Source organism: Scylla paramamosain, chromosome 2 (assembly GCF_035594125.1).
Source record: "Scylla paramamosain isolate STU-SP2022 chromosome 2, ASM3559412v1, whole genome shotgun sequence".
Lineage (NCBI taxonomy): Eukaryota > Metazoa > Arthropoda > Malacostraca > Decapoda > Portunidae > Scylla > Scylla paramamosain.
In genome coordinates, this window is record NC_087152.1 from 28,061,653 (window position 1) to 28,082,917 (window position 21,265).

Below are 21,265 nucleotides of genomic sequence, written 5' to 3' on the forward strand. Positions count from 1 at the left end.
TTATTTTTATTTATTTATTTATTCTTATTTTTTGTACATGCCATTATCTTACCATAAGAACCTTGTTTAGACAATATACCTCATATGTTAACTATTTTATAGCAACACACTTATTTTTTCATCTGAACAGGTGCTAAGTGAGATCCTGGACAGCATGACCAACATCACCTTCAAAACCACTTGGTCTGAGGCTCAGCAGATGCTGATTGATAACCCAACCTTTGCAGAGGACACAGACCTGCTTAGTAAGTGTGAACACAGATACCATGTCTGATGGCAATCCTTTAATGTAACAAATTTAAACACATTAATTTTCTTAGATTTTTTTTTTTAATAATGCAGGAATATTATTGATTTATTAGTAGCTGATGATTTTCAGTTTTGTTTAGGTAATTACTTTGGTCATACCATATATATATATATATATATATATATATATATATATATATATATATATATATATATATATATATATATATATATATATATATATATATATATATATATATATATATATATATATATATAGAACCACAGTTCCCACCCCCCATTTCCAGTCCCTTCACAAAGCTGCTGCACCTGGACTAGCTTCCCCCTAGTCACCTCCTATATGACTAGGAGGGCTTAATATGGGTTATAAGATCCACTTTTGACTCATGCACCTTTCTTAACACTGGTCATGACACCAGGTCACACTAATTGAGGTCGCCAGTCTGTTTTACCTACTTACAGACAAGGCAAATACTCTAACAACTGACATCCACAGCTGTGAAAGAATCGACAACCATGTCTAGGGAGAAACAATTATAACAAGCAGTAACACATATATGGTTGAGGTATAAAATCCCTGCTGGGCAATTGCTCTCATAACAAATTCTCCCACCGTCCAACAGCGTGTTATAGCCTCAAGCCGAGTAGTGTTTTATTTACTGCTGTCCTGGATGGCAGGCCTTGTCAGGACCTGAGGAGGGAGTAAAGTTCACTACACTGCTAATTACTCAAGTCCACTGTGGCTGATCAACTTCAGCCAACAGTAGCATTTAACATCAAACAAGCTCACTAACAAGAGACACAACTACAAATGAGTGCCCATGAGCACACAGTAGGATCATTCACTGCTCACTGTACAAGAACTCGGCCTGCACACTCATGCAGCCAAGGAGTCATTTCCCTGGGTATGGAGTGTGTTATATGCAATTACACTCCCTGGCAGGCTACTAAGGAAACTCCTATACTATGCAAGTAGGCCAGGGAATATAACTGGCAATGACTCACTTTTTCCTTTAAAGCAATTGACTCAACTAACTCTTATCCTGTCTCAGTCTCTGTTAGATATTAGTGCCCGTCTCATTGTGTCTGCTCTGTCTAAGCACTGGGTAGGCGTCAGGGCAATGTACAAGAGAAGGGGGATGAGGTGGTGACATACATACACACATACACTTGTGCACGGCACTCTCTGCTCCCCACACTGGCTTACACAAATAAAACACTTAACTTCTGGAAACTCTAATGATTAAACTAGGGGAACTAGATGAATACTGATTACTTTATTGTCAAGAACAGTTCTTCTACTAAATACTGGGTGAGACTTAGATTGAATGGATAAGGGGAAATAAGGAAATTTAGTTTGGGAATATGAGTGACTACTTCAGGCTGGGTAGCTACATTACAGGGACATGTCTAAATCACGTCCCCAGCATCTCTCTCCTCATCTCTCTCTCTTTCTCTCTCTCTCCCCCCTCTTTCATTATTCTTTTCTCATTCATTCTTACTACTTTCTTTGTTATATGTTGCATTATCTCACTGCACATAATTATATATATATATATATATATATATATATATATATATATATATATATATATATATATATATATATATATATATATATATATATATATATATATATATATATATATATATATATATATATATATATATATATAACACACATATACACACATATATATATATATATATATGTATAACACACACACACACACACACACACACACACACACACACACACACACACACACACACACACACACACACACACACATTTACAGTATGCACAGAAAGTTCTGCCACCTCCCCATCATTTATGGTTGGCCATACCATGCATTTACTTCTTAATGTGTGACCATAAGTTTTAAATAAGATTCATGAAGAAAGGGAACCGCACAGTCTGTTAACCAGTGAGTGACAGATTTAACAACATGGAGGAGCAGAATTTTCCATAAAGCACCATTCTCTCTCTCTCTCTCTCTCTCTCTCTCTCTCTCTCTCTCTCTCTCTCTCTCTCTCTCTCTCTCTCTCTCTCTCTCTCTCTCTCTCTCTCTCTCTCTCTCTCTCTCTCTCTCTCTCTCTCTCTAAAGAATCGTACAGCATATCATTCAGAATCTCAAAATGTTTGTTTTGGTAACTTTCTCTTCAAGAATATATATATATATATATATTATATATATATATATATATATATATATATATATATATATATATATATATATATATATATATATATATATATATATATATATATATATATATATATATATATATATATATATATATATATATATATATATATATATATATATATATATATATATATATATATATATATATATATATATATATATATATATAATTTATACAGTTGGGTACACGACAATGAACATGATTCGTTCTAATGTTGCATTTGTTATGGCAAATATGTGTGATGTTGACTGAAGAACCTATGAAAAAAAAAACAGGGAACAACAAAATAATGAAAAAAATTACACAATTTAAAAAAAAAAGAAAACAAAAAGCAAACATCAAAATGAATTCATTTGCACTACAAAATTTGAGGTAACACAACAGATGTTTACAGTACCTTTCCTCCCGAGTTTTGGTGCCTAGTCCTAAATTCTTACCATCCCAAGTTTTGTGCATTATCACCATGAATTTCGCACTTCTTTGATAAGTATTGGTCACATTTACCTGGGCTGGTATGCTTCCTTATGCCTTATGACCATAGCATTTGACTAGTCAGTGACAGTACTGAAAATGTCTCTACTGTTGGCATTCTATTGCTGCTGTGGTAGACGGTCACTGTTCTTCTCCTAAATCTATTAACAGTGGTGTTCCTCAGGGTTCTGTCCTGTCACCCACTCTCTTCTTATTATTCATTAATGATCTTCTAAACCAAACTTCTTGTCCTATCCACTCCTATGCTGATGATACCACCCTGCACTTTTCCACGTCTTTTCATAGACGTCCAACCCTTCAGGAGGTAAACATATCACGCAGGGAAGCCACAGAACGCCTGACTTCTGATCTTTCTAAAATTTCCGATTGGGGCAGAGCAAACTTGCTATTGTTCAATGCCTCAAAAACTCAATTCCTCCATCTATCAACTCGACACAATCTTCCAGACAACTATCTCCTCTTCTTCAATGACACTCAACTGTCCCCCTCTTCTACACTGAACATCCTCGGTCTGTCCTTTACTTATAATCTGAACTGGAAACTTCACATCTCATCTCTAGCTAAAACAGCTTCTATGAAGTTAGGTGTTCTGAGACGTCTCCGCCAGTTTTTCTCATCCCCCCAGCTGCTAACTCTGTACAAGGGCCTTATCCATCCATGTATGGAGTATGCTTCACATGTCTGGGGGGGTTCCACTCATACTGCTCTTCTAGACAGGGTGGAATCAAAAGCTTTTCGTCTCATCAACTCCTCTCCTCTAACTGACTGTCTTCAGCCCCTCTCTCACCGCCGCAATGTTGCATATCTAGCTGTCTTCTACCGCTATTTTCATGCCAACTGCTCCTCTGATCTTGCTAACTGCATGCCTCCCCTCCTTCTGCAGCCTCGCTGCACAAGACTTTCTTCTTTCTCTCACCCCTATTCTGTCCACCTCTCTAACGCAAGAGTTAACCAGTATTCTCAATCATTCATCCCTTTCTCTGGTAAACTCTGGAACTCCCTGCCTTCTGTATTTCCACCTTCCTATGACTTGAATTCCTTCAAGAGGGAGGTTTCAAGACACTTATCCACCAATTTTTGACCACTGCTTTGACCCTTTTATGGGACTGGCATTTCAGTGGGCATTTTTTTTATTAGATTTTTGTTGCCCTTGGCCAGTATCCTTCCTACATAAAAAAAAAAAAATCATGCATACACATATGTAAATCCCATCTAAGTTGGAGCTCTCTCTCTCTCTCTCTCTCTCTCTCTAAGTGAAATTAAGAACAATCCTAAGGATTGCTAAATAGAATGAGACTGATTGAGATTGAAAATGGAATTACATATATGAGAGTGAGAAAGGATAAACTGAAAATTACATAAAATGAATGAGGGGGAGAGAGAGAGAGAACAAGGTATCACTCCCTTTTCCCTGTCTCTACAGACAGGGAAAAGGAGAGGTGACAGGGAGGGAGGTTTAAGACAAGATGAAAGACGGGAGAGGAAAGGAAAAGAGGGTGGAAGGGACAGGTGGCAGATAGGTGAGCAGCGGCTCCCACAGCTGGTGAGTTAGTCTTGTAAGTTTAGTTTCTTATTCCAATTAAATTTTTATTAAAATATTAGTGCTCACATAAATGGCAAGTTCATCTTGCTATTTTTGGTTTGTTATTCTGATTAAATTTTTATTAAAATTCCAGTGGTCACATGAGTGGTGAGTTTGTTATGCCAATTTTGGTTTGTTATTCTGATTAAACAGTCATTAAAATTCCAGTACGTTATTGAAATTGTACGTTATAACGACCTTGCGTTGTCATATACCTTACTATATATATATATATATATATATATATATATATATATATATATATATATATATATATATATATATATATATATATATATATATATATATATATATATATATATATTGTTACACACAGCAATATAGGGTTATGTAGAAAGAAGAATGAAGAAAGAAGGATGGGAACAAGACAAAAGAGAGAGAGGGAGGTGAGGAGAAAAACAGACTGGAGACGAAAATTCTTTACGTCTCTGACATGTGGCCCAGCCAACAGCTCTTAGTATAACTGTCATCCATATAGAGTTACTTGTGTTCCCCACGTAATTTTCCTTATTTCCCCTTGTTTATTCATTTTAAACCTCATCCAGTATTTAGTAGAAGAGTTGCTCTTAACGATAAAATGGTCAGTATTTATCCAGCCCCCATAGCTTAGTTACTAGAATTTTCAAAAGTAAAGTGTTTTATTTATACAAGCCAGCTTGGAGTGCAGTGAGCGAGCAGGCGGCTGTATATATGCATGTCACTGCCCCATATTCCTGTAGTCAGTCACAGTCTAGCTACCACTCGAGATAAACGTATGAAGGCAGACGTATGGTTTGGAGGAGGTTGGAGGGATTTTACAGCTAGATGTTGCTTTAAGGTGATAAAGTGAGTTATTATGTCCTGGCTTATCTAAGTAGCTTTAGGAGTCTCCTTAGTAGTCTGCCAGGGAGTGTAGTTAATTATAACTCATTCCATATTCAGGGATGAGACTCCTTGGCTCTCTGTGGGTGTGTGTGTGTGTGTGTGTGTGTGTGTGTGTGTGTGTGTGTGTGTGTGTGTGTGTGTATTTACCTAGTTGTATAGTACAGGGTCCAAGCCAAAGCTCAATTAGTCCTGTCTCCATACCCGAATTTATTTAATCTCTCTTTAAACATGTGCACACTCTTTGCCGCAACACTTCTTCTTTTAAGCTATTCCATATTTCAACCGTTCGATGCGGAAAGCTGTATTTTTTATCTAATTTATCTAATCTCTCTTTAAACATGTGCACACTCTTTGCCGCAACCACTTCTTCTTTTAAGTTATTCCATATTTCAACCGTTCGATGCGGAAAGCTGTATTTTTTAATATCTCCCAAACAATGACTCTTCTTTAATTTCTTCATATGTCCCCTTGTACGTCTATCTTCTTCCTCCACTTTTACAACTAGGTCATCTCTGTCTATCTTCACCATGTTGTTTATTAATTTGAACATTGTTATCAGGCCTCCTCTTTCCCTTCTTTCTTGCAGTGTTGGTAATCCAGTTTCTTCCAGTCTTTCCTCGTAACTTAGGTCTTCCAATTCAGGTATCATTTTCATAGCTGTTCTTTGTATCCTTTCCAATTTCCTTATATCTTTCTTCTTGTGTGGAGACCATACCACTGCTGCGTATTCCAGTTTGGGGCATATCATGTGTGTTATAATTTTCTTCATCATTTCTTTGTCTAGGTAATTAAATGCCACCCTGATATTTGCTAGCAAATTATATGTAGAGCCAAATATTCCATTGATGTGTTTTTCTGGTGATAGCGTGTCTTGAATTATTACTCCCAAGTCTTTTTCTTCTTTGCTCTTTGGTATTGTGATTCCTCCCATCTTATACTCCCATGAAGGTCTCCTTTTACTTCTTCCCATCTCCATTACATGGCACTTCTTTATATTAAATTCTAATTTCCATCGTTTACTCCATTCACAAATTCTATCAATATCCCTCTGCAGTTCCTCACAATCCTCTTGGTTCTTTATTACTTTCATCAATTTTGCATCATCTGCAAACATGTTAATGTAGCTATTTAAACCCACCGTCATATCATTTATATAGACCTGAAACATTATAGGTGCCAACACAGACCCTTGCAGTACTCCGCTTGTTACTTCTCACCAACTTGATTTATTATCTTTGATTACTGTACTCATTTCCCTACCTTGGAGATAATCCTTCATCCACTTAAGTATTTTTCCTTTTAGCCCTCCTCGATGTTCCAGTTTCCATATGAGACTTTTATGTGGAACTGTATTAAAAGCTTTTTTCAGATCTAAATAGACTGCATCAACCCAACCATCTCTCTCTCTTGTAGTTTATCTATTACTCTTGTATAAAAGCTCAGTAAGTTTGTTACGCAAGATCTCTCTTTCCTGAAACCGAATTGCTTTTCTGTTATTATATTTTCTTGTTCAAGATATTGCACCCATCTGTTTTTAATGACTATTTCACAGAGTTCACTTACAATACTCGTGAGTGAGACTGGCCTGTAATTCAGTGGTTCCATTTTATTACCTCCTTTGTATAACGGTACTATATTTGCTCTCTTCCATTCCTTTGGTACTTTTCCCTTCTTCAAAGAACTGTTAATTATCTCCCATATTGGTTCTTCCAATTTCTCTCTACATTCTTTCAATATCCATCCATTTACTTCATCTGGTCCCATCGCCTTCCTAGTATCTAGCTCTTCCAGTAGTCTTTTAATTTCTTTTCTTTCCACTTGTATGTTTTCTATTCCTTCCTGTTGTTCCTCATCTCCCAGTGATGCAAAGACAATTTCTCTTGTAAATACAGACTTGAAGCTTTTATTCAGTATCTCAGCCATCTCTGGTGTGGTTTCATAAATTTCTCTATTTTTTTTCAGCTTTGTAATGGTATCTCTATGCTTTATTTTTCCATTTACATATCTATAGAAAAGTTTTGGTTCTTCTTTACACTTTCCAACTACATCTCTTTCAAAATTTCTTTCTTCTTCTCTTCTTATTTTAACATAATCATTTCTAGCTGTCCTGTATTCTTCTCTATTTATCTCATTCCATTGTTTCCTCATTTTTTTCCATGCCCTCTCCTTCTTCTTTTTTGCCTCTGCACACTTTGCATTAAACCACACTTTCTTATTTTCTTTTACCTTATATCTTGGCACATATCTTTCAACACCTTCTCTAAACTTGCTTAAAAACACTTCATATTTTTTCTGCACCTCCATACCTCTTAATAAATTACTCCAATCAAGCTCTCCATAGAATTTCTTTAACCCTGTAAAGTCAGCCTTAGCATAATTTTTTCTCTCATTTTTATATTCCTCATTGAATTTTGGCACTTCTTCTTTGATCTCTATCTCCATCTTCACATGATCACTTTTTCCCACTGGACACAAATATTCTATACTTGGTTCATTTTCTGGCTTTTTTGTAAAAACCAAGTATAGTAGTGATGGTTCATCTTCCCCTCTGTACCTAGTATTTTCTTTCACCCATTGATCCATCGTGTTTACCATCATAGTCTGTAAAAATTCTTCACTCCATGTACTGGCAATCCCTGTCACCTCCATCTCTCCCGTTTATCTCCTTGCTATTAAAATCTCCTACTAGTAACACCTTGTTTCTTATCTTTAGCATGTCATCTATACTTTTTATGAACTTGCTTTGCATGTGCTTATAATCATCAGTCCCCCAAGTGTTGGTCTTTGGAGGCATGTACGCAACAATAATTTTTCTGCTTTCTTGTCCTTGGATCTTGATCTCCACACTCAATGTTTCTGACCTCCCTTCACCATATTCCACTGTTTCTATCAAGATGTTTTTCTTACTAGAATCATCACTCCTCCTCCCTTATTCTTTCTGTCTCTTCTCCATGTGTTATATCCTTCTTCTTCAAATTCAACATTAATCTCCCTTGTTAGTTTTGTTTCCGTAATGCATGCCACTTCTGGTTTCTTTTCATGTAAATAATCTCTTAGTTCCCTTAGGCTGGACACTAATCCATCTATGTTTGTATACATAACTTTAATTTTATTTATTGTGGACCCGTTTCTTTTGTGTTCTCTCTTTGTTGTCTTACTTCTTGCCCCGCATTCTTTAACCACCATTTCCTCATTTTCATGTCTATCACCCTCCATATATACCTTTCTGCCTGTTCCTGTGTTCTCTCCTCGTTTTTTGTCTTGGCCTCCTCTTTTTTTTTTTTTTTTTTTTTTTTTTTTTTTTTTTTTTTTTTTTTTTTTTTTGTGTGTGTGTGTGTGTGTGTGTGTGTGTGTGTGGACCAAGCTCTGTTACAGTGAGAGGTGAATTACCTTCCTGTTCATGTGTGGGCACTTGTTTGTATTTGTGTTGTGTTAAATGCTACTGCGATCAGGGAAGCATCCCCAACACTCTTTTTGATGCAGAGGATTCTTTTGAACTGCAGTTTCGGGAGACTTGACGTGTCCTTGTCATGGATTTGGGCTTTAATGATGGCCCAAATATTTTTAATGGGGGTTCAGGTCCAGGCTCTGTCCAGGCCAGTCAGGAATAACATGAATCTCCTGCTCAGAGAATCGGTCCTTTACCGCCTTTGCAGTGTGGCAGGGAGCCCCATCCTGCTGCAGCACCCACACACGCATTTTTTCGAAACCTGGCCCAAGATTCTCTTTTAATATTTCAGTATACCATTTGGCATTTACTGTCTGCCCTTTAGGGAGAATCACCAACTTTCCTGTATCCCCATAGGAGAAGCATCCCCAAACCATAAGCGATGGGGATGCTTTACAACCTTTTGTGTGAGGCGTAGATTAAGAGGGTCATACCCTGGCCACCGCCATACTTTACAACAGCTGCTGTCAGACGTGCAAAACCTGGCCTCATCTGACCACAACACTCCACTCCAGTCTTCAGTACTCCAGGTTCTGTATTTCCTTGCGAAAACAACTCTCCTTTGTCTCTGTGTAGGTGTAAACAGGAGTTTGCGGCGAGCTGGTACTTTCTTGAATTTCAGTCAGTCATGGAGTGCCTTCTGTATGGCGAGAATACCAACAGTTCCCGAGACTCTGGGATTGGCCTTCTTCACTTGTCATGCTGTAAGAGTAGGATGAGAGTCCAATTGCCTTCGTAGGGAAGCCAAATGCCGGGGGATAAAGATTATGGGGGTGCCACCACTGTGGCTGTGAAAAGGCAATTGCTCACTGCCTCCTGCGACGAATTTTCGTATGAGATTCTGGACAATACGTGTTTTCAAATTCACATGTTTTGCTATATCGACACCACTCATGCCCGACTTGTGAAGATCAATGATTCGAATGATATCAGCATGACTTGTCTGCCTCGCACTCATCACTAGAAACACCACAGCATGAATGGAACAAAATGTGTTCACCCTGAGAACAGAGCCGATCACACCTCACCAAAGACAGAAGGCTTGACTCATTCAAGCAAAATAATGAGTACTGGTCACTGTTGCTATGGGCATGAATGAGGAGGAGAAATGCACTTGAGTTACCAGTGACTCAATTTATCCCAGCTGATTTTTTTCCCCTGCTCAGAGTCCTCATAGGAAAATGCGCTGCCCTTCTAGCACATGATGCCTCAATGCAAGATTGGCGTTTGCAGACTGTATATATATATATATATATATATATATATATATATATATATATATATATATATATATATATATATATATATATATATATATATATATATATATATGAACCCTCAGTTTATAGCAGTTCAGTTATCTCCAGTTCACTTTTTCTTATTTTTTTTCATTGGAACCTATTTATTCTTCCAATGCAGAAAATCCCACTTTATCATAGAAAATTGGCTATTATATCTGTTGAAATACATGCTAAATCATTGCATGGGTTTGGCAACACTGCTTGCTGATAAGGTGGCAGCCAGGCAGAGGCAACAGCACAGTTAACACCAGCTGATACTGGTTGGTTGGCTGTGCAAGCAGTAATGTTCATTACCACTCTCACATTGTTTGTGGATTGGTGTACTTGGGTTGGCTACAGTTTGCATGTTTGTGTGAGTGCTGTGCATTGTTATTGCTGTTGGATGATGGTTGGGTTGGATGATTATGCAGAAGAAAGTTTTTGCCACCAGTTGATGTGTATGGGTTGTTATCCTTGTGGTGGTGGTTTGGTGTGTTATGTAAGTGTTGTACAAACATTCTGGTTATTGTTGGGCTGGTGGTAGTGGTCAGTGTGTTGTGTACATGGTGCGTGTTCTTAATTCACTGAGTTAGTGGTTAATCAATGTTACTGCCGCAAGGAGGTGGCTGGTTTAATTAGCAGCTTCCCTCCCCTTTTTTAACCAGTCAATATATTGTGGATTTTAGTATTTCACAGGTGCCTTTGGAACATAACCCTGCGATGAACTGGGGGTTCGCTGTATATATATATATATATATATATATATATATATATATATATATATATATATATATATATATATATATATATATATATATATATATATATATATATATATATATATAGTTACAACCACAAAATCCTGCCCTTCCTACACCTGCCTCAAATGGACTAGCTTCCCCAAGTCACCACCCATGTGACTGGGCACAGGGCTTAATCTGGGTTACAATGCCCTCTTTTGACTCTTGCACCCTTTACCAGACAGTCATAACACCAGGTTACTCACACATGAGGTCATCAGTCTGTTTCTCCCACCAACAGACAAAAAGAAATATGTCACCAACTACTAACTCCAACAGTTGGAAAAGAATTATCAGCCACGTTGTAGGGAGAGCCAGTTTCACTAAATGGCAGACACTTGTAAGGATTATAGTTTTCTACAGAATACTGCCTTCACTAACAAGACAAGTCCTCCCACTTCTGTAGAACACTATTTCCTACTGCAGTGCAATATCCTATCCAATTCCCAGAAGACAAGCTCTGCCCTTATCAGAATGACAGCCCGGGGAAGAAAGATGCTCTGCTGCAAAGCAGCTTATACAAATTTTCTACATGCCAGCTCTATAATGGAGCCAGGCATCATAGTAGCTTATAACAGCCACAATACACATAGACAAATAGTCCACAAAACATACAAGAAGGTAATTTACCTTTCACTGCAGCCAAACTTGGCTTGATTTTGCCTTGCCAAGGAGTCACATTCCAAGAGGTAGCCAGTGTATACCAACTAACTACATTCCAAGACAGGCTGATATGGAGACTCCTACACTACCTGGGGCATATGGCTGGTAATTACTTAATTATCCCCTTAGAGCAACTGGTCCATCTAACTGTAAGACCCTCCCACTCTTGTCCAAACAACGTTGTCTGCCTTCACATGTTTATCTCTTGTGGTAGCTGGATGGTGACTGACTTTTGGAAATGCCTCACTCACAGTCATCACAAGACTATTAATAACATGGGAGGGGAGGAGGGGGACAGAGGCACACCCCAAACCTCGCTGCCTCCTCGCCTCACTCAGTGCTGGCTTACATGAATAAAACACTATTCTGAAAATTTTGGTGACTAAACTATGGGTCTGGATGAATACTGATTACTTTATCGTCAAGGGCAAATCTTCTACTAACTGCTGGGGGATACTCATGGTGAATGAATAACAGTAGGTAAGGAGAATTATGTGGGGAATACAAGTGACAGTGCGGGTAAATGTTATAGCAACCTGCTGCAGGCCAGGCTTCTTGTCGGACACGTGTTAAATTCTCATCCCCAGCCTGTTTCTCTTCTTTCTTTCTCTTCTTCCTTCTTCTGTTCTTGCTTCTCTCTAATTGCACTCTACATGACACAAGCCCTCCATAAACAAAAATTTTCAGAAGATATACGAAGATATACAAAAATTCAAATTCAACACAATTACTTTGGGCAAATTACATCAAATTCAAACAAAGCACTCAGAAATCACAAAGCAGGGGTAACTACAAGACTAACAAACAGTCATCAGAACAACAGTAAACAACAGGGCTCTACCTTGGCCCTCCATGATCAAACTGCTCAAAATGCCATTTCTTTCTCCTCCTCCTCCTCCTCCTCCTCCTCCTCCTCCTCCTCCTCCTCCTCCTCCTCCTCCTCCTCCTCCTCCTCCTCCTCCTCCTCCTCCTCCTCCTCCTCCGAAACCCATCTCTGATTCACAGCCAGGACCTATGGCCTCCTTGGCTACACTATTGTGCAAACTTTCTCCTGCTGGATATCATGTTTAGCCAAGGTTGGAAAAACCCAGGTTTAAAAAAAAATGCAATTTTTTTAGGTTTCATTTTTTTGGGGGGAGGCTTTATTTATTTTTGTTTACTTTTCATATTTATATGTAAATCGGTTTAAATGAGCAATTAAAAAGTAATCTAGAGTGAAACTTTCAAGTTTTTTTTTTCTCATGTAGGAGGAGCACTGGCTAAGAGCAACAAAAATATAATAATAAAAAAAAAAAAAGGCCCACTGAAGTACCAGTCACTGAACAGAGTTAAAAATGGTTGTCAAAAAATAAAAGATAAATGTCTTGAAATCTCTCTCTCTTGAAAGAGTTCAAGTCATAGGAAGAAAGAAGTACAAAAGCAGGAAGGGAGTTCCAGAGAAAGGGATGAATGATTGAGAATACTGGTTAACTCTTGCATTAAAGAGGCAGACAGAATAGGGATGAGAGAAAGAACAAAGTCTTGTGCAGGAAGAGGGGAGGCATACTGTTACCAAGTTTAGAAGAGAAGTTAGCTTGAAAATAGTGGTTGAAGATAACAAGAGGTGCAACATTGCGGTGATGAAGAGGCTGAAGACAGTTGGTTACTTAGAGGAGAGGAGTTGATGAGATTAAATGTTTTTGATTCCACTCTGTCTAAAAGAGCAGTATGAGTGGAACACCCCAGACTTTTGAAGTATATTCTATACATGGACAGATAAGGCTTTTGTACAGAGTTAGCAGCTGGGGGAGGGGTTGAGAAATCAAGTGGAGATAACTCAGAATGCCTAACTTCAAAGGAGCTGTTTTAGCTAGAGAGGAGATGTGAAATTTCCAGTTTAGATTATTATAAGAAAAGGACAGACTGAGGATGTTCATTGTAGAAGAGGGGGACAGTTGAGTGGAAGGTTGTGTTGAGTTGATAGATGGAGGAATTGAGTTTTTGAAGCATTGAACAATACCAAGTTATCTCTGCTCCAATCAGAAATTTTAAAGAGATGAGAAGTCAGGCGTTCTGTGGCTTCCTCACGAGAACTGTTTACTTCCTGAAGGGTTGGACGTCTATGAAGACATGGAAAAGTGCAGGGTGGTATCACCAGCATAGGAGTGGATAGGACAAGAAGTTTGATTTAGAAGAACATTGATGAATAATAGGAAGAGAGTGGGTGACAGGACAGAACCCTGAACATTGTTAATAGATTTAGAAGAAGAACAGTGACCATCTACCACAGCAGCAATAAAACGGCCAAAAAGGAAACTTGAGATGAAGTTACAGGGAGAAGGATAGAAAGCATAGGAGGGCAGTTTGGAAATCAAAGCTTTGTGCCAGATTCCATTAAAAGCTTTTGATATGCCTAAGTCAACAGCAAAAGTTTCACCAAAATCCCTAAAAGAGGATGACCAAGACTCAGTAAGGAAAGCCAAAAGATCACCAGTAGAGCAGCCTTGATGGAACCTATACTGGCAATCAGATAGAAGGTAGTGAAGTGATAGATGTTTAAGAATTTTCCTGTTGAGGATAGAGTCAAAACTTTAGATAAGTAGGAAATTAAACTAATATGACAATAGTTTGAGGGAATAGAACAGTCACCCTTTTTTAGGAACATGCTGAATGTGTGCAAACTTCAAGCAAGAAGGAAAGATAGATGTTGAGGATGGCCAAAAGGGTGAAATGGGAGAGTAGTGTAAAGGTAAACATTGTCAGTGCTATCAGCAGGGAAGATAACGTCTGGCACAAAGTTTTAGAAGGTTTCAAGGAAGAGGACCTCAGTGTAGCTTATACAAATAAACAACTTGGAAAATTGAAGAAGAAAATATGAAAATACAAAAAAAAATATATGTAACTTAGCAGCAATAATAAAGGTGTGGAAAGAAGAAAGAGAGGTGGGTGGTGACAATGTAAAAAAGATATCCAGTGATATAATATAGATGAAGAAAAGGGAGATGGAAAAGAAAAAGAAAACAGAGAACTGAGAGGAGACATGACAAAAATAGTGGATTTAAATAAAAAAATACAGTGAAGAAATCAAGAAACTTAAAAAAAGAGAAAGAAGAGTTAAAGAAAGCTTTACAAGAGAGAGAGATTAGAGTTGGAGAAATGAAAGAGTTAGTGATAGAAGTCAAAAGTTGAAAAGAAGAGAGAGAACAACAAAAAGATGAATATGGAGCAGATAATATGGCAACAGGAACAGGAACACAGTAATTATGGATATGAAAAAGCAAATGATTGAAATAATAAAGGGAAAAAAAAAGTAATTTTGTGAGAGACATGGTATAGGGAAATATGTGTGTGCTGGTATTTGGGGTCAAGAAAAAGAACCTACCCATGAAAATAGCTAGAGAGAAAAAAGTGAAAAGGGCTAAACAAATTACAGCAGAAGTGGCAAGAGAAGGAGAGGGGACAGTCAAACAAATTGAAAAGGTTTACAGGCAGAAAATACAAAGAAAATGGAACAAGACCAATGAAAATAAGATTCATGTTAGAAACAGTTGTGGAACATGTCTTAAAAAAGAATAGGAAAATTGGCAAAAATAGAAGGAATGAGGGAAATGTGAATAAGAGACATGAACAAGAAGAGAGAACTAAACTGAAAGAGTTGAGAGTAGAGCTCCAGTCAAAAAATGAGGAGAGAACACAGGAACAAATGAGGAGATTCATTTGAAAAGTTGTGGACATGAAAGTGAGGAAATGGTGGCACCAAGATGCCATGGAATATCATGAAGCAGAAGTTTAAAAGTTATTTAATACAAATATAGATGGTTTGGTTTCAAGCCTATTGGAACTTAAATACTACCTAAAGAACAAGAAACCAGACGTGGTATGTTTAATGGAAACCGAACTAAAAGAGGAAATAAAGGTGAGATTTGCAAAGGAAGGATACAGCACATGGAGGAGAGACAAAGGGAAAGGGAGGAGGAGTGATGATACTTTTAAAAGAGGAGATTGTTGTTGAGGAAGTGGAATGGCAGAAACTTTTGAGTGTTGTGATTAAGATCAAAGGAAGTGAAAAAAGGAAAGTCATTGTGATGTACTCGTACATACCACCAAAAACTAATGCATGAGAGACCAATAGATATAAAATTATGCAACTAGAAACAAGAAATAGCATAGAGGAAATGATAAGGAAAAGTAACAGTGTTCTTAGTAGGTGACTTCAACACAAGGGAATTAAGTGGGAGGAGACGGAAGTGAAAGAAAGTGTCAGGTCACGGAGCAAAAAACTTAATGCAAACCACGATGGTGAATAATATCAGGCAGTGGATGAACGAATCTACAAGATGCAGAGGAGAAGAACCATCACAGTTGGACTTAGTCTTTATGAAAACCCCAGAAAGTAAGACTAAGTATACATTGTCTAAGTCCATTGGGAAGAAGTGGTCATGTGACAATAGAAATAGTACTCCAGGAGGAAAAAATGTTGCACAATAAAGAACAGTACAGAAATGTTAAACAGAACTATGCAAAGGCAAACTTTGCAGAGCTTAATAAATTTTGTGGAAAAATGAACTAGAAAGAGCTATTTAAAGCAAAAGTAGTAAAAGAAAAAATATGAGATATTTTTGAGCAAGTATAGAGAGGAGGTGCAACAGTTTGTGCTGAGTTATAAAGTGAAAATGGGGAAGCATGAATGGTATAATACCTCATGCAGAACCAAAAAAGAAAAAGAACAGGGCATGGAAGAAAATGATGAGACAATTGCATCGAAATACTAGAGAAGAGTACAGAAAGGCAAGGAATGAATATGGAATAATAAGAAGAGAAGATGAATGAAGTTTTGAAAGTGACCTAGTAAGAAAATGCAAGGAAGAGCACAAACCCTTTTATAAATATGTAAATGAAACATAGGAATGACATAAAGAAGTTAAAAAGAGAAGGAAGAATTTATGAAATTACTGAGATGAGTGAACTAATGAATGAGTTTCCAATCTTTGTTTACAAAGGACATTGGTATTGTGGGACTGAAAGGGGTATCACAGAATGAGGGAATACAGGAGATACAAGTAAAGAGACAATAAATCAAGAAATAGCTGCAAGAGCTGGATGTTAAAAAAGCTATGGGACCAGATGAAGTGTTAAAAGAATGCAGAGAACAAATGGAGGAACCCATATGGGATTATAATCAACAGCTCATTGAAAAAAGGAAAAGTACCAAGGGAATAGAAAAGAGCTAACATAGTGCTAATTTACATAGGGGGAAATAAAATGTAACCACAAAATTATAGACCAGTGTCACTAACAAGTATTGTAAGCAAGCTTTTTGAAATAGTAATTAAAGACAGATGAGCGAAATATTTATAAGATGAAAAGATAATTACTGAAAAACAGTTTGGATTCAGGAAAGGGAGATTCTCTGTCACAAATCTACTGAGCTTTTATACAAGAATAATAGACAGAGTGCAAGAGAGGGATGGATGGGTTGATGCAGAATAACTGGATCTCAAAAAAACATTTGATAAAGTTCTACACAAAAATCTTACAGGGAAGTTAGAGGATAGAGGATGATTAAAACGAGCAACATTGAGAAGGATGGATGATTATTTACAAGGGAGGGAAAATGAGAACAGTAATCAGAGACACTAGTTCAAGTTTGCGCGAAGTGACATGTGGGTTACCACAAAGATCTGTGTTGGCACTTATTATGTTCCAAATATATGTAAATGATATGACTGAGGATCTAAATAGTTATATAAACCTGTTCCCATATGATGCAAAAATAATAAAGAATGAAAATGACTGCAAGGAGTTACAAAAAGATATCAACAGGCCAATGCCATGTGTTAGAAATAGGAAAAAGTAAAAAGAGGCCTTCATGGAATTACAAAATGGGAGGAGAAATAACAAAATGTAATGAAGAAAAAAAATTTGGGAGTAATGATTCAGGGCACACTATCACCTGAAAATGGGATATTCGGCTCTACATATGACTTGTTAACAAACATCAGGGTGGCATTTAACTATTTAGATAAAGAAGTGATGGAAAAAATTATAACAAGCTTGATATGTCCTAAATTGGAATATTCAGCAGTAGTTTGGCCTCCACATAGAAAAAAAAAAAAAGATATACAGAAACTGGAAAGAATACAGACAATAGCAACAAAGATGGTACCAGAATTGAAAGACTTAAGCTATGAAGAAAGACTTGAAGAGATGGGATTACTAACACTATAAGAAAGAGAGAAAGGAGACCTGATAACAGTGTACAAATAATATAGAAAGAATACACTGAAATGTCTTGGTACCATGCATGAAGGAGGGAGAGAGATTGACGACTGGGCATGGAAAGAAAATAAAGAAGAGTGGATGTTTGAGTGACAACAAAAAATGCAGCTTCCCATATTGAACTATAGAAATCTGGAATTATTTGAAGGTGGAGGTGGCTGCAGAAAACGGTGTACACATGTTTAAAGAGAAACTGGATAAATATGGTTATGAAGACAGGACAAAATGACCTTTGGCTCATGCCCTGTACAATACAACTAGGTAAATACACACACACACACACACACACACACACACACACACACACACACACACACACACACACACACACACACACCATCAAGACTTGATTTGGTATTATCAAAAGAAGCAGATGTTATAGAAGACATGATTGTTATAGAAGAACTATGATTGTCCAATAGGAAAAAGTGACTATGTAATGATAAGGTTTTGCATTGAAGAAAAAAGAAAGGAAAGTAGATGTGAAGATTACAGAAATGAAAGATTTAATTATGGTAAGACAAATTTTGAACAAATGAGGAGATATCTTGGTAAGGTGGACTGAAGTGCACTTGTCCAAGCAAGTGATGTGGAAAAGAAGTGGGAAGCTTTCATCATTATATATGAAAAGGGAGTGAAAAGATATGTACTGAAAGTAAATACAAAGAGAAGATATAACAGTGACTGGTATAATAGAAGATGTGAAATTGTGAGGGAGGAGAGGGAGAAGATATGGAATAGATGGAGCAGGGAAAGTGCTCAGGAGCTGTGGCAGAACTAAACAAGGGGCTGTGACAAAACTACACAACTACAAGAAATGAATATGTAAGGGTTATTAAAAAAGAAAGGAAAAGTTATGAGATGTGGACAAATGCAAGGAAGAACCAAAACTATTCTTCAGATATGTGAATAGCAAAATGAAAAATATAGAAGGAATAAATAGGCTGAAGGTGAACAGTCAAATGTTTTAGGATCTGGCTGAAATGGCAGAGATAATGAACAAGAGTTTTCAAGCAGTGTTCACAAAAGAGAGAAATTTGTGGGCCTGAGCAGCATGAGTGAAGAAATGGGTCTAGGAAGAATCCAGATGAGTGAAGATGTCCAGAAACAGTTGGAGGGATTAGACATTAGAAAGGCCCCAGGACCTGATGGAATGTCAGGATGGTTATTGAAAGAATGCAATCAGCTGTTGACATGGATGATCCACAGTATTATTGAGGGATCCCAAAATGAAAGTAGAGTTCCAACTGAATGGAACAGAGTCAATATAATGCCAGTCTATAAAGGTGGTAACAAAGAGGAGTTTTTGAACTATAGACCTGTATCTCTAACAAATGTGGTGTGTAAGATGTGTGAAAGATTAGTGAAGGATAAATGGATGTAGTACCTAGAAGAAAGTCAAGTGATCACAAAACAACAATTTGGATTTAGGAGAGGGAGATCATGTGTTACAAACTTAATGAGTTTTTATTTTAGAGTGGTGGATATAATGTAAGAGAGATGGTTGGGTAGAATGTGTTTATTTAGACATGAAGAAAGCCTTTGATAAAGTGCTGCATGGGAAATTGCTGTAGAAGTTGAAGCATGATGGTGGGGTGAGGGGTAGCCTGCTGAGATGGATGGAAAATTTCTTGACTAACAAGAGAGATGAGAACAGTGGTAAAAGGTCAGAAATAATCGTGGAGGAGTCACAAGTGGTGTACCCCAAGGTTCAGTACTTTCACCAATCATGTTTGTGGTTTACATAAATAATATGAGTGTGAATAGCTACATCAGCCTTTTTGCAGATGATGCTAAATTGCTGAAAAAGTTGAGAATGCAGAGGATTGTGGAGTGTTACAAGATCTGAATAAGATATCAGAGTGGAGCCATAGATAAGAAATGGAATTTGATCTAGAGAAATGTAAAGTAAGTGCATTTGGAAATAGTGTGTGGAGAGTAAAAGGAAATTGTGTGTTGAATGGTGAAAGGTTGAGTGGAGCCAAAGAGGAAAAATATCTAGTGTTACAGTGACTGGGAATTTGACCCTAGAGAAACACATTAGCAAAATTAGAGGAGAAACCTGTAGCTTGTCGAAAAGAATAAGGCTGGCTTTTGCATATATGGATGAAGAGATGATCAGGAAGATTACTGTATGACTGTTTAGATCTAGACTGGAATATGCAGCAGTAGTGAAAAAAAAAGTAGTGTAGAATACTTTTCCTACATATGAAAGGGTTTGACTCACATAACCTTCTTAAATAAAGTAGAGTAACAGTAAAAGTTCTCATCATAACAACTCTCTCCTCCAATAGATTGTCTTGATTTTTCTTACTACTGCAGTGTTGCATCTCTTACTATCTTTTATTGTTATTTTTGTGGTTAATTTTTTTTTTTTTTTCTGCTTTTTTTTTTTTGTTTCTTTTTATACCAACTGCATGCCTTCTTCCCTCCTGCAGTCTCATTGTACAAAATTTTGTAACTCCTCTTCATTCTTCTATTTTGTCCACTTTCCTTTTTTTTTTTTTTTTTTTTATTTATTTATTTTTTTTTATAACTTTTCACTGATAGGTAAGCTCTGGAACTCTCTTCTGGTTTCCATCTTCCTCCTTTAAGCAACTTCAACTGTTTCATAAGAGAAGTGTCAAGATAGCTCTGAATCTAAATTGGCTATCACTCTAGGTTCTTTTATTTCTTTTAAGGAATTTTTTTATTTTTTTAACTTTTTTCTATTTTGTCATATATTTATTTATTGATTCTATTCCTTTGTATATATATATATATATATATATATATATATATATATATATATATATATATATATATATATATATATATATATATATATATTTTTTTTTTTTTTTTTTATTTAATTAATTATTTTTCCCATGGTGGGGAAGCAAGAATATTGCCACAGTATCCCCTGTGCATCATAAGAGGCAACAGAAAGGGACAGAGTGAGGGTGCTTGGGACCCCTTCCTCTGTAATTAATACCCAGTGAAAAGACAAGGCACTAAAAACCCCTAAGACTTAATAAGAATGACAGGGTCCCTCTGAGGGAGGCACCACACATCAATAGTTTCACACAGTGTGTGGAGCAGTCAGGTGTGGTATGGGAAAGTACTTGCTATGAAGGAGCCTTGTTCTAGACCAAACTGTCCAAGCTGTGTAGCTGATCCCTGTACAGTGAGGGCAGGTTTAATTTCTGTTCTCCAAGGAGCTAAGAGAGTGGTGTGAATGTGAAAGTTGTGTGGTTTGCCTTGGCAACATCATTTTTGGAGACAGCCTTGGTATATGTTTGTATTTATTTATTTTATTTTATCTTATTTTTTGTTTATAGGTCTTCCTAACATGTAATATTTTTTCCCTATTAAATAATTTGATTTATTTGATAAA

At 37.0% G+C, this 21,265-nt stretch overlaps 1 protein-coding gene across 15 annotated transcripts in view; it reads left to right on the forward strand.

Moving 5' to 3' along the window:
• The window catches only part of LOC135112651 (pre-mRNA-processing factor 40 homolog A-like), a 214,961-nt gene that overhangs the window by 101,715 nt on the left and 91,981 nt on the right, over positions 1 to 21,265 (forward strand). For all 15 annotated transcript variants that reach the window (XM_064027284.1, XM_064027319.1, XM_064027336.1 and 12 more), the window contains one exon: positions 131 to 245. In XM_064027284.1, coding sequence (XP_063883354.1) covers positions 131 to 245 — 115 coding nt within the window. The remainder of the gene's footprint in view (positions 1 to 130; positions 246 to 21,265) is intronic.